This window comes from Papaver somniferum, chromosome 11, assembly GCF_003573695.1.
Source record: "Papaver somniferum cultivar HN1 chromosome 11, ASM357369v1, whole genome shotgun sequence".
Classification (NCBI taxonomy): Eukaryota; Viridiplantae; Streptophyta; class Magnoliopsida; order Ranunculales; family Papaveraceae; genus Papaver; species Papaver somniferum.
The window spans coordinates 15,657,106-15,675,539 of NC_039368.1; the positions used below are offsets into that span (position 1 = coordinate 15,657,106).

Genomic DNA, 18,434 nt, shown 5'->3' on the forward strand with positions numbered 1-18,434 from the left:
CATTTTCCTTAACTTAAAGCAGCTGGTTTCTCAGAAAATAGATTTTGTTAGAAGCTCTATCAAGAGAAAAACTGCGTGAACCATATTTAATTTATTAATTCTCATTTCCTATTAGAGAAAAGCGAAGAAAAATAGTGAAATGAAAACTCACAATGATGTAGCTGCAGGAGGTCATCCGCGTTCCTCACATGTTTGATGCATTCCAGGAAGGTCTCAGGTCTGAGTCACCGATGGCATACTACTGTAGAATTTGACATGAAAGATAATATTAACTTGCCCCCACTTGCGACATAATCAACACCTTATTTACTTTAGTTCCCTTAAACTGATTTTTCATGAGGTTCTCTCCGATAAACTAGCACGACAACCTGTTCAACTACTGCCGTACATATCGATGATCAGGTGAGTAAAAAAAAAAAACTCTCGATAAAAGTTCTCATTATATTTATTTACTCCGTATACTTGCTTGTTACACGGTATTACTTTCTAGTTTCTACTTAGTAGTCAAAACAGTTCCCGATCATTCCATTTTCCCATCTCCTCTTATCCCTTTTACATTGGGGGTTCGTTGTTGCTGTAGACAATCTAACGAACTAAAAGGAAGGCAACATTTTGAGGAAAAAAAAAAATATACAACTATCAAAAATAACCTCATCGAATGAAAACCCTCCTCAAAACAGTGCTGGTTCCGTTAGGGTTTTTATCTTTATCCCCTTGGGCGGCAAATTCGTAAGTATTTCAATCTCCCAATCTCCTTCTTATCATTTTCTAATCAAATCAATTGGTTTATCAACCGATGCTGTTGTTATTTTTGTTTCCATACCAATCTCGATGACTAAATATGCTTCAAGTCAATTTGAAAAAACACAATATTCATTTTTAGATAGATTAGGGGTTTTGATTGTTTTTAATTGCTGTTATTGATGATAATATTGTTATTTGGATACAACAGGTAGAAAACAGAAGTTTGAGGTTACTGCATTTGGGGGTTCTGTTGAATTTTCTTATATTAGGGTTCCATTTTGTCTGGGTTTGTTTTGTATTTGGTTTTGGTGAAGGGATAATGTGCATACTTTGTGTTATTCAGAAGTGTTCACTGAGGGTAGCAACAATGCTTCCGTGGTTTATAATTCCATTGATTGGATTATGGGCATTATCTCAGTTGTTGCCACCTGGTTTTAGATTTGAGATTACATCACCTCGGCTAGCTTGTTTAATGGTACTATTAGTTACTCTTTTCTGGTATGAGATTTTGATGCCAAAGCTGTCAGCATGGAGGACGCGTAGGAGCGCGTGGCTTAGAGAGAGAAAGAGAGTTGAAGCTATTGAGTTGCAGAAACTAAGGAAGATGGCAGTTCGACGCTGCAGGAACTGTTTGACGCCCTACCGAGAGCAGAATCCAGCTGGGGGAAAGTTTATGTGCTCATATTGTGGTCATATTTCTAGAAGACCGGTTCTTGATATTCCCGGGTCTGCTGACTTAGATGTTAAGAAGTCTGGGTTTGTTGGAAAGGTCTGGTCTGAGTATGGTTGGATTTGTAGGAATTACTGGTTAGAAAATGGTAATTGGGTTCCTGGGTCTTTTGTGGCAAATAGTAGCTGGATAAAAAATGGGGGCAGACTATATAATGGTGATGATCTCTGTTTGAAAGAGAGGTCAAATTCAATTGTAGTAGTTTTTTTGTGCAAGATTCTGTTCCCCATCTTTTTGAGTATAGGATGGTTGTGGAGAAAGATTTTTAGGGTATCTTCGAGTGAAGATGATTCATCAGATGCAGAGCATTTGGGGATGTCGAAAAAGGGTGAAAATGGGGTTAATATGAATGAGAGTAAAGCCGAGAAAGCTCGTAGGAAGGCTGAAGAGAAGAGACAGGCTAGGTTAGAGAGAGAGCTTCTAGAGGAGGAAGAGAGGAAACAGCGGGAAGAGGTCGCAAAACTAGTGGAAGAAAGGCGGAAACTGAGGGACGAAAAGATGGAGGCAGAAAAGCAGCAATTTAGAGGCTCCGCAAATGACAAGGAAAAAGATAGTAAGAGAGAAGCAGAAAGAAAGCGTCACGAAAGAAGGAAGGATAAAGATAAAGGGTCTAATAAAAGTAACTCTGACTGTGAGGAGATTGACCGCAGAGCTTCCAAGGAAATGGATAAGAAACGTGATCTGGACAAGAAGAGTGAATTTGAGAGACAGGACCAACAGAAAGCCTCGACGACTCAGACATCAGAATCAAGACACAGTGTAAAAGTATCAACTGCAAATAATATTAACAAGGGAACTGGTACTAGATATCTGGAGCGCGTAAAGGGATCTTTAATTTCTTCATCTAGAGCTTTTAATGGAACTAGTATCTTTGGAAAAGGCTCTCATAAGAATCAAACTTCTGCAACAGCTGTTTCAAAAGCAAACAAGCCTACTGGCTCTATAGATCATGCCCACGGTTCCGGGAACCAGAGACATATGCATAGTAGTGTACATGCACCTGTAGTAGTTACTTCGAATGAAGATATTAAGGCCACTGAAGCAAGTTCTCAACGACCGGTAAGTTGTTATCACTATCTTATATCTTTAAGTTTAATTATTATGGTTTGTTTGGGATTCTCTTGCAATGGTAAGAACAAAATCATTGAGCAAATTCTGGATTAATTACCCGAAAGGCCGAAATGGAAAGTAGTTAAGCAGCTTACTAATCTGAGCAATTCAACGACTGGCCAATCCTTAGATTACAGAACCAATGAGTGAAAACATCTTAGTTTATGCCTAGCCTCTAATTTTAAGGTTGATTCTTTTGATAGACTATTTACCAAGAACTGCTCTTTCAGGGATAATGAGTTATCCTATAGTTGCCGTGTCCCCTGATAATTTCAGACATGTTTTTCACATCTCCTTTGCATATTTTGACTGGTCATTTTTCAGGGTGGTACACAGATGCAGTCACAGACCCTAAAAAAGTCATGGCAGCAATTATTCACTCGTGCTCCAGGCATGTCTAGTGTTAGTCCTCAAGCAGAAGTTCAAGGGCAAAATTCCCCTATTCAGGCACCGCAAAGACATCCTTTAGAGAATCAGCCTGGTCTGAGCTTACCGTTACCTTCACCCATGTCTTCATTTTCAAATGGTTTTAGAAGTAGCAATTTGTATTCTTCTTCAGCAGCTAAACCAATATTTCCTCATGTGAGAGAATTACCTTACAGATTGGCACAAGAGGAGCCAGAAATTTTTGAAGACCCTTGTTATGTTCCTGATCCAGTGGCTTTACTTGGTCCAGTTTCAGAATCACTTGATAATTTTTCATACGACTTTGGAACAGGGTTCATGAGAAATAGTCTGCCTCAAAAATCTCTGCCTTTACAGCATGCATCTGCATCGATGGAAGTTCATAAGCCCTCTCCAATTGAGTCTCCTATGTCACGACTACGAGTCATAGAAGAGAGGCATATGAACACTAACCCATCCCCCTGCAGTCCAAAAACCCCGGAGCAAAATTCTTCACCTCGTAGTGAATCAAACGGAGGAACATGGCAGATGTGGGGCACATCACCACTTGGTCAGGAGGGTCTTGGTTTTGTAGGTGGGCAGACCAGTTGGCTTCTTCCCATAGGGCAGAATTCGAAGGAGATGACATCAAAGTTTGCGGTGGACAACCAAGTCCCTCTTGGGAATCAGTCTCAGCGAAGTGTTCAACCTGGTAATTTCTTAAATTGTGGGACATTTAGTCCTCCTTGCTCTAGTTTGTACGAGAATGATCCGTGGTTACCGAACCCTGTCTCCCCACCACTATTGGGTGCTAGAGAACACTATTCGGCTCCAGTTTCTCCTCGGCTAAATCTTTCTCAGAGTGAGGTGACTTATGGGAGTCCAAGTAGATCAGACACCAGACTGCCATTCAAACCATCTCCTGTCATTCGCTGGCCCAAGTGAGTACTGATTATTAGTTTCTTTAATTTCCAGTAGTATCTGCCATCAGTAAATGTATGTTGTTTTATTTGGGAATATGAGGAAGGTTCTTGTGTTCTGGATTATATCATTTGATATGGAATTTTTCTGATGAGAATATCTCTTGTTACTGGACATTCAGACTCAGTGATGTCTGTTGTTTATGGATATCAACTCAACCACAAAAATCTAGAAAACTTGTTGATTTACTTGGGTTCATTGGTGCTGATGGTTTGTACTGTACAAATACCAAAATTATACTGCCATCTAGGATAGTCTAGTCCTGAGGAGAAAAAGAAAAAGAAAACGAGAGTGAAGTATAACGAGATATAGCTATCGGCCACCCATATTTTCCATAAGTTAGTTTCCTTTATTCTGTAGATTGGAGATTATTGTCCTAATCTCCTGTAATAGGATATTGAAGAATGAATTCCCGTGCTTGAACCTTGCAGCCTGGTTCAGGACAGACTGATTCGTTCTTAAGGTTTTCTGTTCTTTCATTCGGCATCTCGAATTGTCTGTACAGAAGATTTTGGTTCTTTTACTTTAGGATGTGTATGAGTATCCTGATCCTTTGCTAAAATGAAATTAGGTGAAATAACTATTCAGATAATGAAATGACACATCATGGAAGACAATCATTGTGACCGTAACTAGATTTGACTAACTATTCAGATATGAAACAACATAAAAATTTACTGCTTCACAAGTTATTGCAGCTCTATTGGTTTGTGTTGTTCGTAAGGTTTAATTGTGTTTTTTTTTTTTTATTTCTATGTTGGCATCCCTTTTATTGAAAACTTGAAGTTAATTGAAGACGGAAATTTCTGATTTGTCTTCTTTGGTGGGTCCATGGGCGTGCAGTATATAACTTACTGAATTTTATGCATTTCAAGTTCCAAATATGTTTTTCTTCTAGGACTCGCTATCCTGAGGAGAAATCACTTCCGTACTTGTATCTATAGTTGACTGATAAGTATTGGGGATACACATACTCGAGTAAGAACTGAATAGATGGAGTGGTATATGGGTTGGGAAAAATCCTTCATTGTCAGGCACATGATAATGATTTGGTGTGCTTAAATTTTCTTCTAGGACTCCCTTTCCTGATGAGAAATCACTTCCGTACTTGTATTTATTTGGCTGATAAGTATTGCGGTTACTCATACTCGAGTAAGAATTGAATAGGAGTGGTATATGGGTTGGAAAAATCCTTCATTGTCAAGGCACATGATAATAATTTAGTGTGCTTAAATATAAATTTGCGTAGTTGAGTAGGTACCCCTAAATAAGTGTCCAATTTGTTTTTGTTATCAAGGTTTTTGCATTTTAAAATCTTACTTCGAAACTTGTATTTGAAAGTAAAATTTGAGATGTCATATTGGGGAATGTTTAAAAGTCTTCTAGTGGTATTTGCTATTCCATGATTATTCGTAAGCATGATCTTTCTAAATTCAAGCAGTGGACAATGGACAAAGGAGCTATTGATACAATATAAATGATCAAGCGAACGTTGTAGACTTGTAGCAGAAAAAGCCAATGATTTTTTTATATAGCTAAAGCCTTAAACTTGTTGTCTTCTTCTTTCTTCTTTGGTACATCAAATAAGTTCCTCCAGAACAAATTATATTGTTTACACCGTGTTTTTTTTTTTACTGATTTAATCATGTAGGGAGGACTCCGTTGTGCATGGGTCAGAGGAAGGCATCGCAGTCCCGACCCCAGGAAGGCCTCATATTGGGGGTCTATATTCAACCTCAGACACACAGTCGGTTTGGTCATTTGACTGAATAAGCACAATAGAGAGAAAGAAAAGAGCAGTGGGTATTTTTAAACTCCACATGTTCCCCATCAAAGTGAGCAACCTTAGTCGAGAACTTTTGAAAAGTTTAATCGACAGTGTTCACTTTGGCAAACATAGATATTAAATAGATAGGTCAACGGGCATCATAGAGAGATGGCTTTCGAGCGTTTGGGCATCCTTTACAGGTAACTGATTGTACCTGTCAGACACATTGATGGGTTGTTTTCCTGATAAATATTGCTTTCTTCAGGCAGTGTAAGATGCGCAGTACTATTACCATCTTTTAAAATCCAAACTTCTTTTCATGTATTCAGTATATAAACACATCACCTGTCGTTTTTTGTTAAACGTATACTAGTTTCAGTAAAATTTGAAGTAATATTTTCTCTTTAGTGAAAAGCTACGGATAATGATTTCAGTATCACATCTTGGTGTTCATACCTCTGATTTTGGTACGCACCAATTGAATATGCATTCTGAAGTGTGCCTAGTTGGTGTTGGTGTTGGTGTGCCACCAGTCCAATGCAGGTTGAAAAGTACAGATGCAAACGGATAACATGATTTGTCAACAATTAGACATCTTTTTCACCACATCCTACCCAACTTCAAGCACCATTGCTGCCATTCAACCCGTTGTCGAGTTCCATAACGCCTCTGCATCTTCATTATCTTCAACAAATCCACGCTTCTTCAAAGTTTATAAGCAGTTGTGCTGATCTCGGTATCTTCGTTTCTCTCGGACAAGAGAACCAATTCTTTTTAGGTTCTTCCAAAACCATTTTACTGTATTTTGCAAATATCTTTTGGTCGCATATCAGGTGGACAACCTTTTCAAAGGTGCGTCAAGCATTTTATTTAGAGGCCAAAACTTATTTCTGGCAATTTTGACTTCTTACAAGTAAATCAGTTTTTACGAGAAGCACTTCTAAGAAGTCTTTCCGCATCCAAACACAATACAAAAAGTTTCTTATTCCAAAATTCTTCTTCTTCGCCGTAGGGTTTAACAGAGGGTTAAGCAATGAGAAATTAGGGCAGAGATGTTGCTTATTCTGCGAACACGACCGTTCCATTTTACGCGCGAGCTTTTGCATCTCAGACTAGGGTTTATTCTTTATTTCGCGATTCTCATTTCGATCCGAAGATTTTAAAGGGGGGGTTACATTATGTCTGAAGAACCAAGATCAAAGCACAAAAAGCTTGATAGAAAAGTGAAATTTGCAGTTGGGAAAGCAAAAGTATCTAACAAAGGATTTGAAGGGATTGAGAATCCTACAAAGAAGAAAGAAAACAGTAAATATGAAAGAAATTTCTCTCGTTCTGATGCTCAAGTGAACATTAATGGCGAAAACAAGTTCTCTAGGTCAAATTCCAGAGATACGAAGTTCTTGCGACTTACGACTGAAAAACCTGGGTTTAATTCAAAGAGAGTGTATGGTGATAGAGATATCAATGAAGAAGGAAATAGGAATAAATCATTTACGCCCAGAAAAGGCTGGAAAAATTTTGATGATGATGATAGGAAAAAATTGTATGGTAAGAAAAACAGTGAAAGAGAAGGATTTGGGCAGGGTGGTAATACAAGGAGAGATGGAAATGGGGATTCAAAATTTGGTGGTAGAAGTTCTCTGAATAGAGTGGAAGGTCGATTTAGAAATGAGGAAGGTTCAGATAATAATAGGATTAGAGAGTTTAGATCTTCAAGAGGTGATGCTGGAAGTGACAATTCGAGTTTTGATGGGAAACGTTCCAGCCGTAGAGTTGAGAGTAAGTTCAGAAATGATGATGGGAATGACAATAGATTCAGGTCAAGAGAGAAGCCAGCATTTAAAAGGGTAGCTGTGAGAGGCGAACTTGGTGGTAGAAGTTATCCTAATAGAGTGGAAGGTCGATTTAGAAATGAGGAGGATTCAGATGGTAATAATAGAGAATTTAGATCTTCAAGAGGCGATGTTGGAAGTGAGAATTCGAGTTTTCGTGGGAAACGTTCGAGTGGTAGAGTTGAAAGCAGGCTTAGAAATGATGATGTGAATGATAATAAATTGTGGTCAAGAGAGAAGCCAACATTCAAACGGGTAGCTACCAGAGCTGAAGGTGGGAAAGACGGGTTTAAGAATAAAAAGCAAGTGATTGAGAAGTATGGTAATAAGCAGCAAGCTGAGGCTGCTGAGAGTCTTCAAAAGGCTGAAAAGAGATTTTTACGATACAAGAAAGATAAGGAGAACGCGGCTGAGGCGAGGGTTGTGAAGCCAAAGAAAAAAAAGATGGGCATCCATTCACTTGATATTTCAAATAAGCGTACTGATGATAGTGTTTCTGCTGATGGTTAGCACTCTTCTTTTGATCTATTTAGCTCTCTTCTTTATATTAGTGGTTTACATATAATTCTTGACATTTTTTGTGCTTATAAAGCCTCATAGCTGTATCTCTAGAGAATACATTTGTGGTTTTTATATTCGGGATTTTGTCATGCTTAGGTAGCTGATAGAGTCCATGAAACCAGGCCAGTTACATATTGAATCTTTGAGCTTTGAAGACCATAAATTTATTAGCTCAGTTAGGTATTTGCTGTCTAGCTGGAATACATTTGTTCTTTGTGGATAGTTTGGACTTTGGACTTTCGATGAAGTACATACAGTTCCTCTCTAAACATGTGCTTATCAGACTGGATTTTATGTTCTAACGTTTAAATACAACATATTGCCTGCTGACTCCCATCATACTTCCTTATCACCCTCCTTCGCATTCTTTCCAGGTGATACAGTGGAGAAGAAAGTTGATGCACAAAAAGACGTTGAATTATCACAAAATGCACAGTTCCGTGCTATACAACCCAGCCCCTCCATCCTTAAATTTGTGGAAGATAATGTAATCTAGCTTAGCAAGACCTTCAAACATCTCCAGCTTCCTTTATTATATACCTTTCATGATATGATACTAGCATTCTAATAATGTTCTTGAACCTGTTGACAGTTCTTGGGCCGTAGAAGGTTGGTTGAATTTCAGAGAGCAGGATACAACATTGAACTCCCTGCACCTCTAGATAATGTGCCGTTTTCTACAAGTACCGAAAGAGAACGAATTGAAGAATCTGTAAGTTTAAGTTCCATCTGGGCTGAAAACTTCTTTCGTTCCTTTATTATATTGCATTTGTGTTATTCATAGTGTTAGATTGCATTTGTGTTGAGTCTTTTAATCCTGCATCTCAGGATAATTTTGCATCGCTCATTTGTCGACCTAATTTTGGAGTTCTATGCATCCCAAGGATAATCACCAGCCTTCGAAATTTGAACAAACCGAATATCCTTTTTGGGTTCTGCCTCATCTATAGATTTTATTATTTTTACATTGATTAGAGCCTGCGGATCTCAGAATACTTGTGTAACTTGCTGAATGTCATTTCATCTTGCCTAGATCCCTTTCTTCTCATCAAGTCAAAGTTTCTCCTTATCTATCAAAAATCTGTAGGTTTGAACTTGCCATATTGGTTTCATCCTTGTTAGTATCTAGGTGCTTCTCCACCGCCACTAGTGCACCCTGACATCAGAAGCTTGCAACCTTTCAACATCCTGGTCCTTGTCATGGGAAATACGGCACACAACTTTTCCTCACATAAAGTTGCACAATCATGCGATATTTCGTAGTGGATAGAGCTAGTTTATAGATGTATCTTTGTCCCCTTTCTTGTTGTTACTGTCAGAATACTAACTATCTCACAGGCATTTAGGAATAAATTGGATTTCTTTGCTGCTGCAAAGGTGTCTTCTTCATTTCCACCTGTTGACCTTCCAGAGATTGCATTCGCTGGTAAATTTCTGATTTCTTCACTGATATCTACCTGATTTCATTATGATGTGACATTGACTGTCTTTTTTTTTCCTGTTCAAATTTGTCCACATTTGTTGTCCTTGAGCTTTTACTTATCATAAGTGTTGGCAATTTATTCTGATATAAAAATTCTGTCAGCAATAAAAACTAAAGGCCTCGTGTTTCCTTAGGAAAGGGCGAGCAATACCAAGATGGATGACTGCTTGGGAAGTCCTCGTGTTTCCTTTCTAGCCTACCCTAACTTGTTTGGACTGAAGGCTTATAATAAGAAGATAGAAACTATTAGCAATTCATGCGTCCAGAGAATTTTGCAAAATTAGCTAATGCCCTTCCAAACAGAACTTTGAAGCAACTTTTCATCGTTTTATTTTCTGCTCTGAGTAATCCGAGGTTCACTTAAAATCAAATCATTTATACGTGTACAAGATACGTCGATGCTAGATCAACGGTCAATTCGTGGAAACTTCACTTTCTCAAATCATCAGACAAGGAAAGTTATCTTCGATGATGTTGGTAAACTTTCAGTAACGGATGGGGTAGATTAATTGGACATCCGAGGTCTGCACTTCCCTTTCTGGTTTTGTTGAGGCAGGACAGCTTGATGGAACTCTTATATTGGTTTTTGGGACACTTAAATTCTGCTAGATGAGATAGATTGTTTCCTTCACTTAGTTTACTTCTATGTATCTGGATAGATTAGGGAGGTCAAATGTTCACTTAGTTCATTTCTTACAATTTTTTTTTTGTATATCATCTATAACCGCTAAGATGTTGACTGAAGTTTGATCTATTTTATCTGGATATATTAGGAAGGTCAAATGTTGGGAAATCATCATTACTTAACGCACTTACAAGACAGTGGGGAGTGGTGCGAACGTCTGATAAGCCCGGGCATACTCAGGTACACCCTTCCCCAGGTTCCAGCTTTACAGAGAAAAAACATGAGCAGTAATTGTTGTTTTACCTACATCTTAATTACTAGTGTTACTTCTGCAGACAATCAACTTCTTCAACCTCGGAAAAAAGCTGGCCTTGGTTGATTTACCTGGATATGGTTTTGCTTATGCAAAAGAGGAAGTTAAGGATGCGTGGGAGGAGCTTGTGAGTATTTTGAAGCGGGTGTCCAAATTTCTTTGTACGAAGTTTTATGGTCATCCATAAACACAAGGGCATTTTACAGTTGCTAAAACGACTATGTACATTCTTTTTTCCTTTTGCAGGTTCAGGAGTACGTATCTACCCGAGTGGGTTTGAAGCGTGTATGCCTTCTTATTGACACTAAGTGGGGTATGAAGCCAAGGGATCACGAGCTTATTGATTTGATGGAAAGGTACAGCTTCGTATATTGTCTAGTCACACCACAATGGTGAAATTTAGGAGCCCTTTTTTCTTTTATTCCACCGAGTAATCACTCCATCTGGCATGATCTAGCATTACATTCTGAGAAATAGACATGAGAAAAAATAAGTTTGGGTTACAATGGATTAGGCTGCACTGCAACAGACTAACAAGTGAAGTGTTTTGACTTATGGGAATTAAGTTTCGAATCTTATGTTCCTGGTTTCAATAATCTGATTTGATTTTGTTATATTTTCGCAGATCGGAAACAAATTACCAAATTGTATTGACCAAGACTGATGTGGTTTTCCCGATTGATGTTGCACGTCGTGCCATGCAGATTGAGAATGTGAGTTTATTGTATGAATGTCTCTTATTTTTGTGATTTATTTTTATGGACTTGGGGGTTTCCGCGTTCCGCCAGAAACCAATGACCTTATTGAGGTTTTCTGTTTATTTCCTTTTCCTTTGTGGCAGACTCTCAAGGCAAACAAGTCTCTGGTTCAACCTGTGGTATGAGTTCTTATGCTTATGTTGTTTTATTTCCATAAATTATTGAATGTTGTCAAACATACAGAAAAGTTGATTCTTATATCCTTGTGCTTTTTGTTTGAAGATGATGGTAAGTTCCCAGACTGGAGCTGGAATCCGATGCTTAAGAACTGTCCTTTCCAAGCTCAGCCGATTGCCCAAACTATAAAATGTTTTGAGAGGTATTCGTTTTCAGTTGTCTAATCTTGTAAAACCTACGTTGGTGTCGTTAATGCTGGGTCAAGTGATCTCCCCAGGCTATGGAAAGGGTATCCAATTTGTTCACTTATCTCAATTTTAATAATATCAGCCCCCATTTTTCATTATAAATATCCTGTTTTACTACTTTGAAAAGGCTTAACTGAAAAGTTAACTACACCGGATCGATGTTCAAGTTCGTGAATGGAACTAGGAGGTTTGGACTGGAGACCACAAGTTGCATTTGCAATGGTCACTATTAGTGAGTGGAATGAAATCCTTTATAATAGTCCACCTTGGATCTTCGGGGAGAACATAGATTCATAGAATGTCTTATAGTGGTTAACTGGTGGTGGATTAGTTAGGGAGGGAAAACGTGGTAGGTTGTTAGTTGAAATTCAAATCACCTACCACACAGTACAGCGGCCACTAATCACGATAGCATTTTTAATTTTATTTGCAGATTTTGATTGGTCTTGACTTTGCACTTGACAAGTGAAGTAAAAAGTCTTATAATGCAACTACGCAAGACAACAAAGACAACGTCACGGATCGAACAAGGACGGAGTCTATAATAGTTGCGAGTGACATCTTGAGAAAAAGAAGGTTGTGTCAATTAGACAAGGGTTATCCCGTCTCCTTGCGTGCATCCTCTAGATTCCTACAATCTTACTTCCAAGTAGACTTGTAAGGACGTTTTATTGTAACCCTTATCCGCTAAGGATGTTTTATCTATCATCTATGTGACATGAACCCCAAATGAAAGTAGTTTACCTGTCTCTCTCTAACTTGCATTTTAAATTTCCTCTTTTTTGAATTTAAGTCCACAAAGTCCCTTACACTGATTCAGAATACTCTCTACCAACTCTTCCTTGTCTGAGATCAATAATTATTTCAGAAAGGGACTTGTTTTTTTCTCTGTAATATTGGGTACCACTAATCCATTATCAAATGATATTCACTGGTTCCAGTAAAAACATCCATCCTCATCATCACTATAACGAAATTTTATTATCTTATCAAAACATTGTGGGATCCAGCTAATTTGTTAATTAATGATGCGTGTGTCCGCAGTAAGTATATTACATTATTTTCTCAATCCAACAAAACGTCATCTCTCAATCTCGGCTACGAATGTGCCTTTGGTTCGGGGTGGTAATCTCTAATCAGATTACATTAAACTCTAATCATTAGATCAAAGTTGATCAAACTTTGTCAACGGTGTTTGATGTGTAAGATAAACGAAACACGGTTTATGACTTATTCATAAAAATAAAATAAAAAAACATTATTCTGGAGTCAAATAATGCCGTCGTCCTACTCCATTTTCTCTTTCTCTAAATAACACCAACCTTTTCCATTTTCCGAAGAGAAAATACAACCCCAACCAATTAACTCAACCACCACCACCACTCTCAGAAAAAGGAGCCTCCCATCTTCCTCTTCTTCACCATTTTTCTGTGAGAAGAATTTGTGAAGAAACTCAAAAATGTGCCCACTCAGGATCATATTGATTTTCCTGTCCGCAACACTAGCTGGATTTTTTGTTTTAAGAAACTTAAAAAACACCCCAATAGATTTTGAAGAAACTTACAATAACAATAATGTGGACGAGGATGAATCAGAATCATCTTCTGTTCCTCGATCAAAGAAGGTATTTTTTTTAATAAAAAGAGTTTTATTTTCAATTGTAAGTTTAGGGTTTTTGAATTTTTCTTCTAATTGTTTGATTTTTGTTTTGGGTTTTGAAGGTTCTATCTGCAATTGGTTCTGGGTTCTGGACATGTGTTGATATGGCAAGTGGAAGGTATTTGTGGAGGCATTTAGGACCATCATCTAAACAGTCGTGATCATCTTCTTGTTTAGGTCTGTTTCCTGGCTTTTTTTTTTTTGGGCGTGTGTTTGTGATGATGATGATTATAATAGTAATCTCTTTTGTAAAAAGAAAAAAATTTAGGGTAAAACTTAATGAAAGGGGGAAAAATGAGTCAATCTGTGTTTGTGGTGTGGAAAGTCACATGGATTTTTCTGTAATGGTGGTGGTTTCTTGTCTGTATGTCAACAAATTCTTCCAGTAACATCTTGGAAATTTTACATGAAAAAAGTATGATCCTTTATATTCGCCTCCTCTTATACTTGTTTGGCTCTACAATTTCATAGTTTTACTGGAATAGTTGAAGAACTCTTAACAAGGTTGTGAAATATTTGGGGGAGGAAGTTCCGGTTGAGCTATGATTATAACCCTTGCTGATGCCGTAGTCCTAGTTAACTCAAGTATGATTTGTGAAGGGGAAAGTTAGAGTTCTTTTAGTATGAGATTGATTTGAGGAGTAGTATCAAGCAGCAAAGCAGATTAGGCAAGACTTTAACGGGCAGTAATGGTCGATTGGGAGATGCTGCAATGCTTGTGCATGCTGTAATTCTACAATCCTTAGATGGGATTTCTGTCCCAGTGTATTAGCTTCATGACTTTATCCTTTTATTTTTCTGCAGTTTCTTATCCATGTGTTTAACACAGTCGTATATAATCTGGAAGCTGTTTGCCTCTCCAGGATTTCAATTAGACTTCAGTATTTCCTAACGTCATTGAATTGGGATTAGCTTAAGCTTCAGCTTCTGTTCATGTCTCTATGACTTTACCCTTTTTCATTTTCCTGCAATTTTTCGTCTGTGCTTTTAACAGTCATATACAGTCCGGAAACTGTTCACCTGTAATTAAACCTCAGTATTTCCCGATGTTGTTAAACCCCTGCAATTGGCTTGAGCTTGAGCTTCTTTACATGTCTCCATGACTGGATTTTTTTTCCCGCAGCTTTTTATCTGTGCGTATATAATCTGGAAACAGTTTACGTTTCCAGGATTTCAATTAGGCTATAATATATCCGTAATGTCATGAAATCCCTGACATTTGTTAACAAACATCATGGTAATGCAGTTGTGGTTTATTACAGACCTGAGAAATGGATTGTTTAGGTGTTTGTAAGTGAATTTCTTTAAGAAGAAATATTCAGCTCTTTTGTGAAGTTAGGTGGTAGGTTTGGTACGAGGACTTATCTTAGTCACTTGTGGAATGAAGCACCTAACATGCATTTCTTTTGCAGTACTAACTGCATGCAAACGAGTATCTCTAAGTGTTGAATGACTCATCTGATCAATAGAGGGCAAACTAAGCTGTATCTCTAACCTATGGCTATAATGGATAGTAACCTCACATACAGATCCTGATTCATGTTATGGCAGAAAGAACAGTAGGTTAAAAAAAAAAGGAAGCTAGGCAGTTGTGAAAAGAACCACATCTTGAAATGTGAATCTGGGAGGTTTTCTGGAACTGCATAATATAACCTCTTTGGTCATTTTACTTCTGGTCTCATTGTTTAAGCCCTTGTAGCTCCTATGACCACGATAAGTAAAAATTGCACGATTTAGGCATCTCTCACCCAATGTATTACTCATCATAAGTTTTTGTCATTTTCATGCATCTTAAACAGTTTGTGTGTTTAGTTAGTTCACAGATCTGAGCTTTGTATTGTCTCTGCCTGATGTTTCTTATTTTGAACCCAAATGGTAATATTGACCAGAAATACCCCGTCCCATAACGGCACTGGTTTGATCGTATTTTCTTCGTGTTAAAGAAAATATTTGTCGTGCAGCCACCTAACTGTGAGAGCTACATTTTGTATCGTGTAGATCTAATGTTCATATACACACACTAAATCAATCCACGTGACTGAAAAAACGATTACTCAGTTCTTAACATATACATAAAATTGTATGAAGTTATACAAATTACAACTTACCAAAGAGACTCAAGTGAAAAGTCCTCGACAACACCAACAACTATCAAATCTAAGACTGTTCATGATTGGATTACTAAATTCTTTTCATGATCAGGTTACTCCTATATCAACTGGGAACTCACTTAAAACACCAATAGCCGTAAAATATAATGCAATCGTAATACCTTCATAGCTATTATAATCAGCCCAATATATGCCACAAACAATAGACAAAGTTAGTGCAATAGAATTATTAAAAATCCTAAGATGTATAACGACACAAAAAAGCAAAACCTTTGATATTTCTGACAAAAAAAATCTAAACTTGCAATCTACTGGATGCTTTTCATCACATCAAAAAATAAAATAAAAAAATTAACCTATAAGTTGGTAGAGTCCGACTCATAATCCAAATTTTCAGCAAAGGAGGACGAATGCTAAAATGAAAAGAAACTAATTGGAAGAAAATACACATTATTCATTTTTTAAAATGATAGGAAATTACTATCTAAAATTTTGTATCTTTATTTTTACTTCGCATAAGATCCACAGAGTAGACAGTGATATTCAAATCATATGAAACCAAAAGCAGTTTGGTTTGCAATTCTGGGCATTCATATCCAGCAGAATTGCAATCTATCAGAATGGTTATGTAGCTGGTTTGATAAACTCATTGACAGAGAGATTCATGAAGATGAAGTTTGCAAGATAGCTATTGTAGCTTGGTGTATTTGGAATGCAAGATGTGATAAGGTGTTCAAAGGAGTCAACTTAGCTCCATAAATCATCATTCAAAAGTGCAGGAGAGAACTTGCAGTTCTAGAAAATAAACCAGCTACCAACCTAAGACATTCAGTTCCACAAAACAGGATTAATGTTCACTGGCAGTCTCTTATTATGGGTTCTTTCAAAATCAATTCTGATGGCTCTTATTTTGAAAATAATAAAACGAGTGGCATTGGACTAATTCTTCGTCATTATGCAGGTTCACACCAAGGATCGAAGTGCATCTTCTTAGATGGAGCAAGGAGTCCGGAACAAGCCGAGTGTAAGGCGCTATGGGAGGCAATGCAATGGGCAATAGAGAAGAATCTGGAGAGGGTGGTTTTTGAACTGGACGCGAAGCTTGTGTTGGATGTCGTACACTGTGACTCTTTCAACATTGATTGGAGATTACACAACTTAATTCTTAACATCAAAAATTTATTAAGTATTCATAACTCTTGGCAATGTCTTTATGTGCCAAAAGAGAAAATAAGGTAGTCGATTCTCTTTCTAAATTAGCAAGATCACATAAAATTAGTGGTGTTGTAACGCTATCTAATTCATCAATTAAATTTTTAAGTTTCACAAAAAAAAAAAAACCGGTTGAGAAAAGCAAAAAAAGAAGTTAGTCTTATTTCGTTTTAATTAAGAACACACTTTCATTAATAATAAGTTATAGAAAATGATTACTAAGAAGCTACCAACAAAACTAATATCCTTCAAAAAAAAAAAAAAAAAAGAAGAAGAAGAAGAAACTCCATTTTAAAGTTCTTGTAATAGTTTAATGCAAAGAGACTGACAAAATAAAAGTTTCACCATTTGAAATAGTGGGGGTATAACAACCACACCCAATATTTCGCTTAGCAATCTGTATGGAAAAACTCCAATATACTTTCAAGAGAATCAACTAGACTCAATCTTAATAAAGTATATCAAAGATTTATATCTCTCTTTCTCGATTCAATTCTTACTCAAGCAAATAGAAATCTGCGAGTCTAATTGAATACAAGAGAAAACACTTGAACGGTACCAAAGATCAATGTTCAAGGATCAATCAATTTCAATCAACAACCAAAGGTCGGATTTCCCAATTGATTGATTCAAACGCACATCGGTTCTACCAAAGTTCTTACCTAGGTTCGAATTGGTCATCCAATAGATCTTCAATGAAAACCGGACCAAAACGCCTATTGATTTCTTTTCGATTACGAAACAAGTTTCGTATATGTACTTCCTTTAAGCATATTTAATCAAACATAGTTTCCTAGGATGAAATCACACCTATATCCAATACACAATCAAGTAACAAGTCACATATATTATGCCGATGTCACATTTACGAAGTTCAAAAGATAAACGTTATACTTCGTAATCAAATAATATTCATCCTTGACACTTTGATCATAATAAAATGACCAAGTCTAATACTAGAGAATTAAGTATATCTTTGCATGTTATATTTTCAATCTTAAATGACTTGAAAGCAACGATAAGAATGGTAACAAGTCAAGGCAGTATCACTATACCTCAAGTGGAAGGATGATGTCTTCATTGTAGTCGATACGTATTCACAATCTTCAGGTCTTCAAGGTAATACTTGTATGTCTCAAAATTCCTAGACTTTCTAGTCTAACCTGAACGAAGTTGACTCTAGTACATTCAATCAAGCGACTCTAATTGAGTTTTGATACTAAAATATAACAACCAACCTTTACATACCAACGCTTCATGGGTTCAACCAAGCAATGCTCTAACAATCTCCCCTTTTGTCAATTTTAGTGACAAAACTCTAATACATATGGAGATATATGAATTACAAAATAGCTCATTCTTCATACGCTTGATTCCAAGTTTCAACAACATAATATCCTGCACATATTAAAAAATAAATGCCATTGTTGATATTTGAATTACAAAAGCTTCACTACCCCTAAAGGAAAGCTAGGTAAATATTCAATCCGAACATCTTTGTTATTCCCCTTTTGTAGTATGAAATACTGCACAGCAAGACGATATGTTTCTCCCCCTTAGTCTATGCTTTAATCCTTCGTTAGATATAATGATTTAAGCGCATATATTTCTCCCCTTTTTTGTCACAAAAATGACTAAGAAACGAATAAATATAAGAGCAAACTGAAAAGATCTTACAAATCCATAAGACTTGTAACCTATAAGAGTTAAGAACAAAGGTTTCACATACCATTTTAGATAACCAATACTAAAATCAAAGCTACCTAAGTAATATTGTCTTAGTATGTTATCAATGATA

At 37.0% G+C, this 18,434-nt stretch overlaps 3 protein-coding genes across 8 annotated transcripts; all 3 read left to right on the top strand.

Moving 5' to 3' along the window:
* Window positions 1-478: 478 nt before the first annotated feature.
* Window positions 479-6,041, top strand: LOC113321682 (stress response protein nst1-like). The gene is made up of 4 exons (XM_026569590.1): window positions 479-729; window positions 953-2,533; window positions 2,909-3,909; window positions 5,601-6,041. The coding sequence occupies exons 2-4, from the start codon at window positions 1,064-1,066 to the stop codon at window positions 5,716-5,718; spliced, it is 2,589 nt and encodes an 862-aa protein (XP_026425375.1). The 5' UTR covers window positions 479-729; window positions 953-1,063; the 3' UTR covers window positions 5,719-6,041.
* Window positions 6,042-6,461: 420 nt separating this feature from the next.
* Window positions 6,462-12,394, top strand: LOC113325318. 6 transcript variants are annotated; one of them, XM_026573516.1, is made up of 11 exons: window positions 6,462-6,569; window positions 6,730-8,054; window positions 8,485-8,597; window positions 8,703-8,822; window positions 9,449-9,536; window positions 10,367-10,458; window positions 10,554-10,658; window positions 10,778-10,887; window positions 11,157-11,244; window positions 11,373-11,408; window positions 11,512-11,756. In XM_026573516.1, exons 2-11 carry the CDS (start codon window positions 6,896-6,898, stop codon window positions 11,593-11,595), a joined length of 1,995 nt encoding a protein of 664 aa, XP_026429301.1. In that variant the 5' UTR covers window positions 6,462-6,569; window positions 6,730-6,895; the 3' UTR covers window positions 11,596-11,756. The 6 variants fall into 6 exon arrangements, 4 of the variants coding, with proteins under 4 accessions (XP_026429301.1, XP_026429303.1, XP_026429302.1 ...); XM_026573518.1 differs by lacking the exon at window positions 6,462-6,569 and adding an exon at window positions 12,088-12,394 and having other exon boundaries at window positions 6,620-8,054; window positions 11,512-11,517; XR_003347998.1 differs by lacking the exon at window positions 6,462-6,569 and adding an exon at window positions 12,088-12,394 and having other exon boundaries at window positions 6,621-8,054; window positions 11,512-11,695.
* A 520-nt stretch (window positions 12,395-12,914) lies between these two features.
* On the top strand, window positions 12,915-13,751 carry LOC113321054. Its single transcript, XM_026568933.1, has 2 exons — window positions 12,915-13,278; window positions 13,376-13,751. The coding sequence occupies exons 1-2, from the start codon at window positions 13,114-13,116 to the stop codon at window positions 13,472-13,474; spliced, it is 264 nt and encodes an 87-aa protein (XP_026424718.1). The 5' UTR covers window positions 12,915-13,113; the 3' UTR covers window positions 13,475-13,751.
* The last annotated feature ends 4,683 nt before the right edge of the window (window positions 13,752-18,434 follow it).

Bases quoted from the DNA above. Each gene is read 5' to 3' on its own strand.
- LOC113321682 (XM_026569590.1), top strand. From the start codon at position 1,064: ATGTGCATACTTTGTGTTATTCAGAAGTGTTCACTGAGGGTAGCAACA. The intron at 2,534-2,908 runs GTAAGTTGTTAT...GTCATTTTTCAG, and splicing joins AAGCAAGTTCTCAACGACCG to GGTGGTACACAGATGCAGTC. The intron at 3,910-5,600 runs GTGAGTACTGAT...TTAATCATGTAG, and splicing joins CCTGTCATTCGCTGGCCCAA to GGAGGACTCCGTTGTGCATG.
- LOC113325318 (XM_026573516.1), top strand. From the start codon at position 6,896: ATGTCTGAAGAACCAAGATCAAAGCACAAAAAGCTTGATAGAAAAGTG. The intron at 10,659-10,777 runs GTGAGTATTTTG...TTCCTTTTGCAG, and splicing joins AGGATGCGTGGGAGGAGCTT to GTTCAGGAGTACGTATCTAC. The intron at 10,888-11,156 runs GTACAGCTTCGT...ATATTTTCGCAG, and splicing joins CTTATTGATTTGATGGAAAG to ATCGGAAACAAATTACCAAA.
- LOC113321054 (XM_026568933.1), top strand. From the start codon at position 13,114: ATGTGCCCACTCAGGATCATATTGATTTTCCTGTCCGCAACACTAGCT. The intron at 13,279-13,375 runs GTATTTTTTTTA...TGGGTTTTGAAG, and splicing joins CTGTTCCTCGATCAAAGAAG to GTTCTATCTGCAATTGGTTC.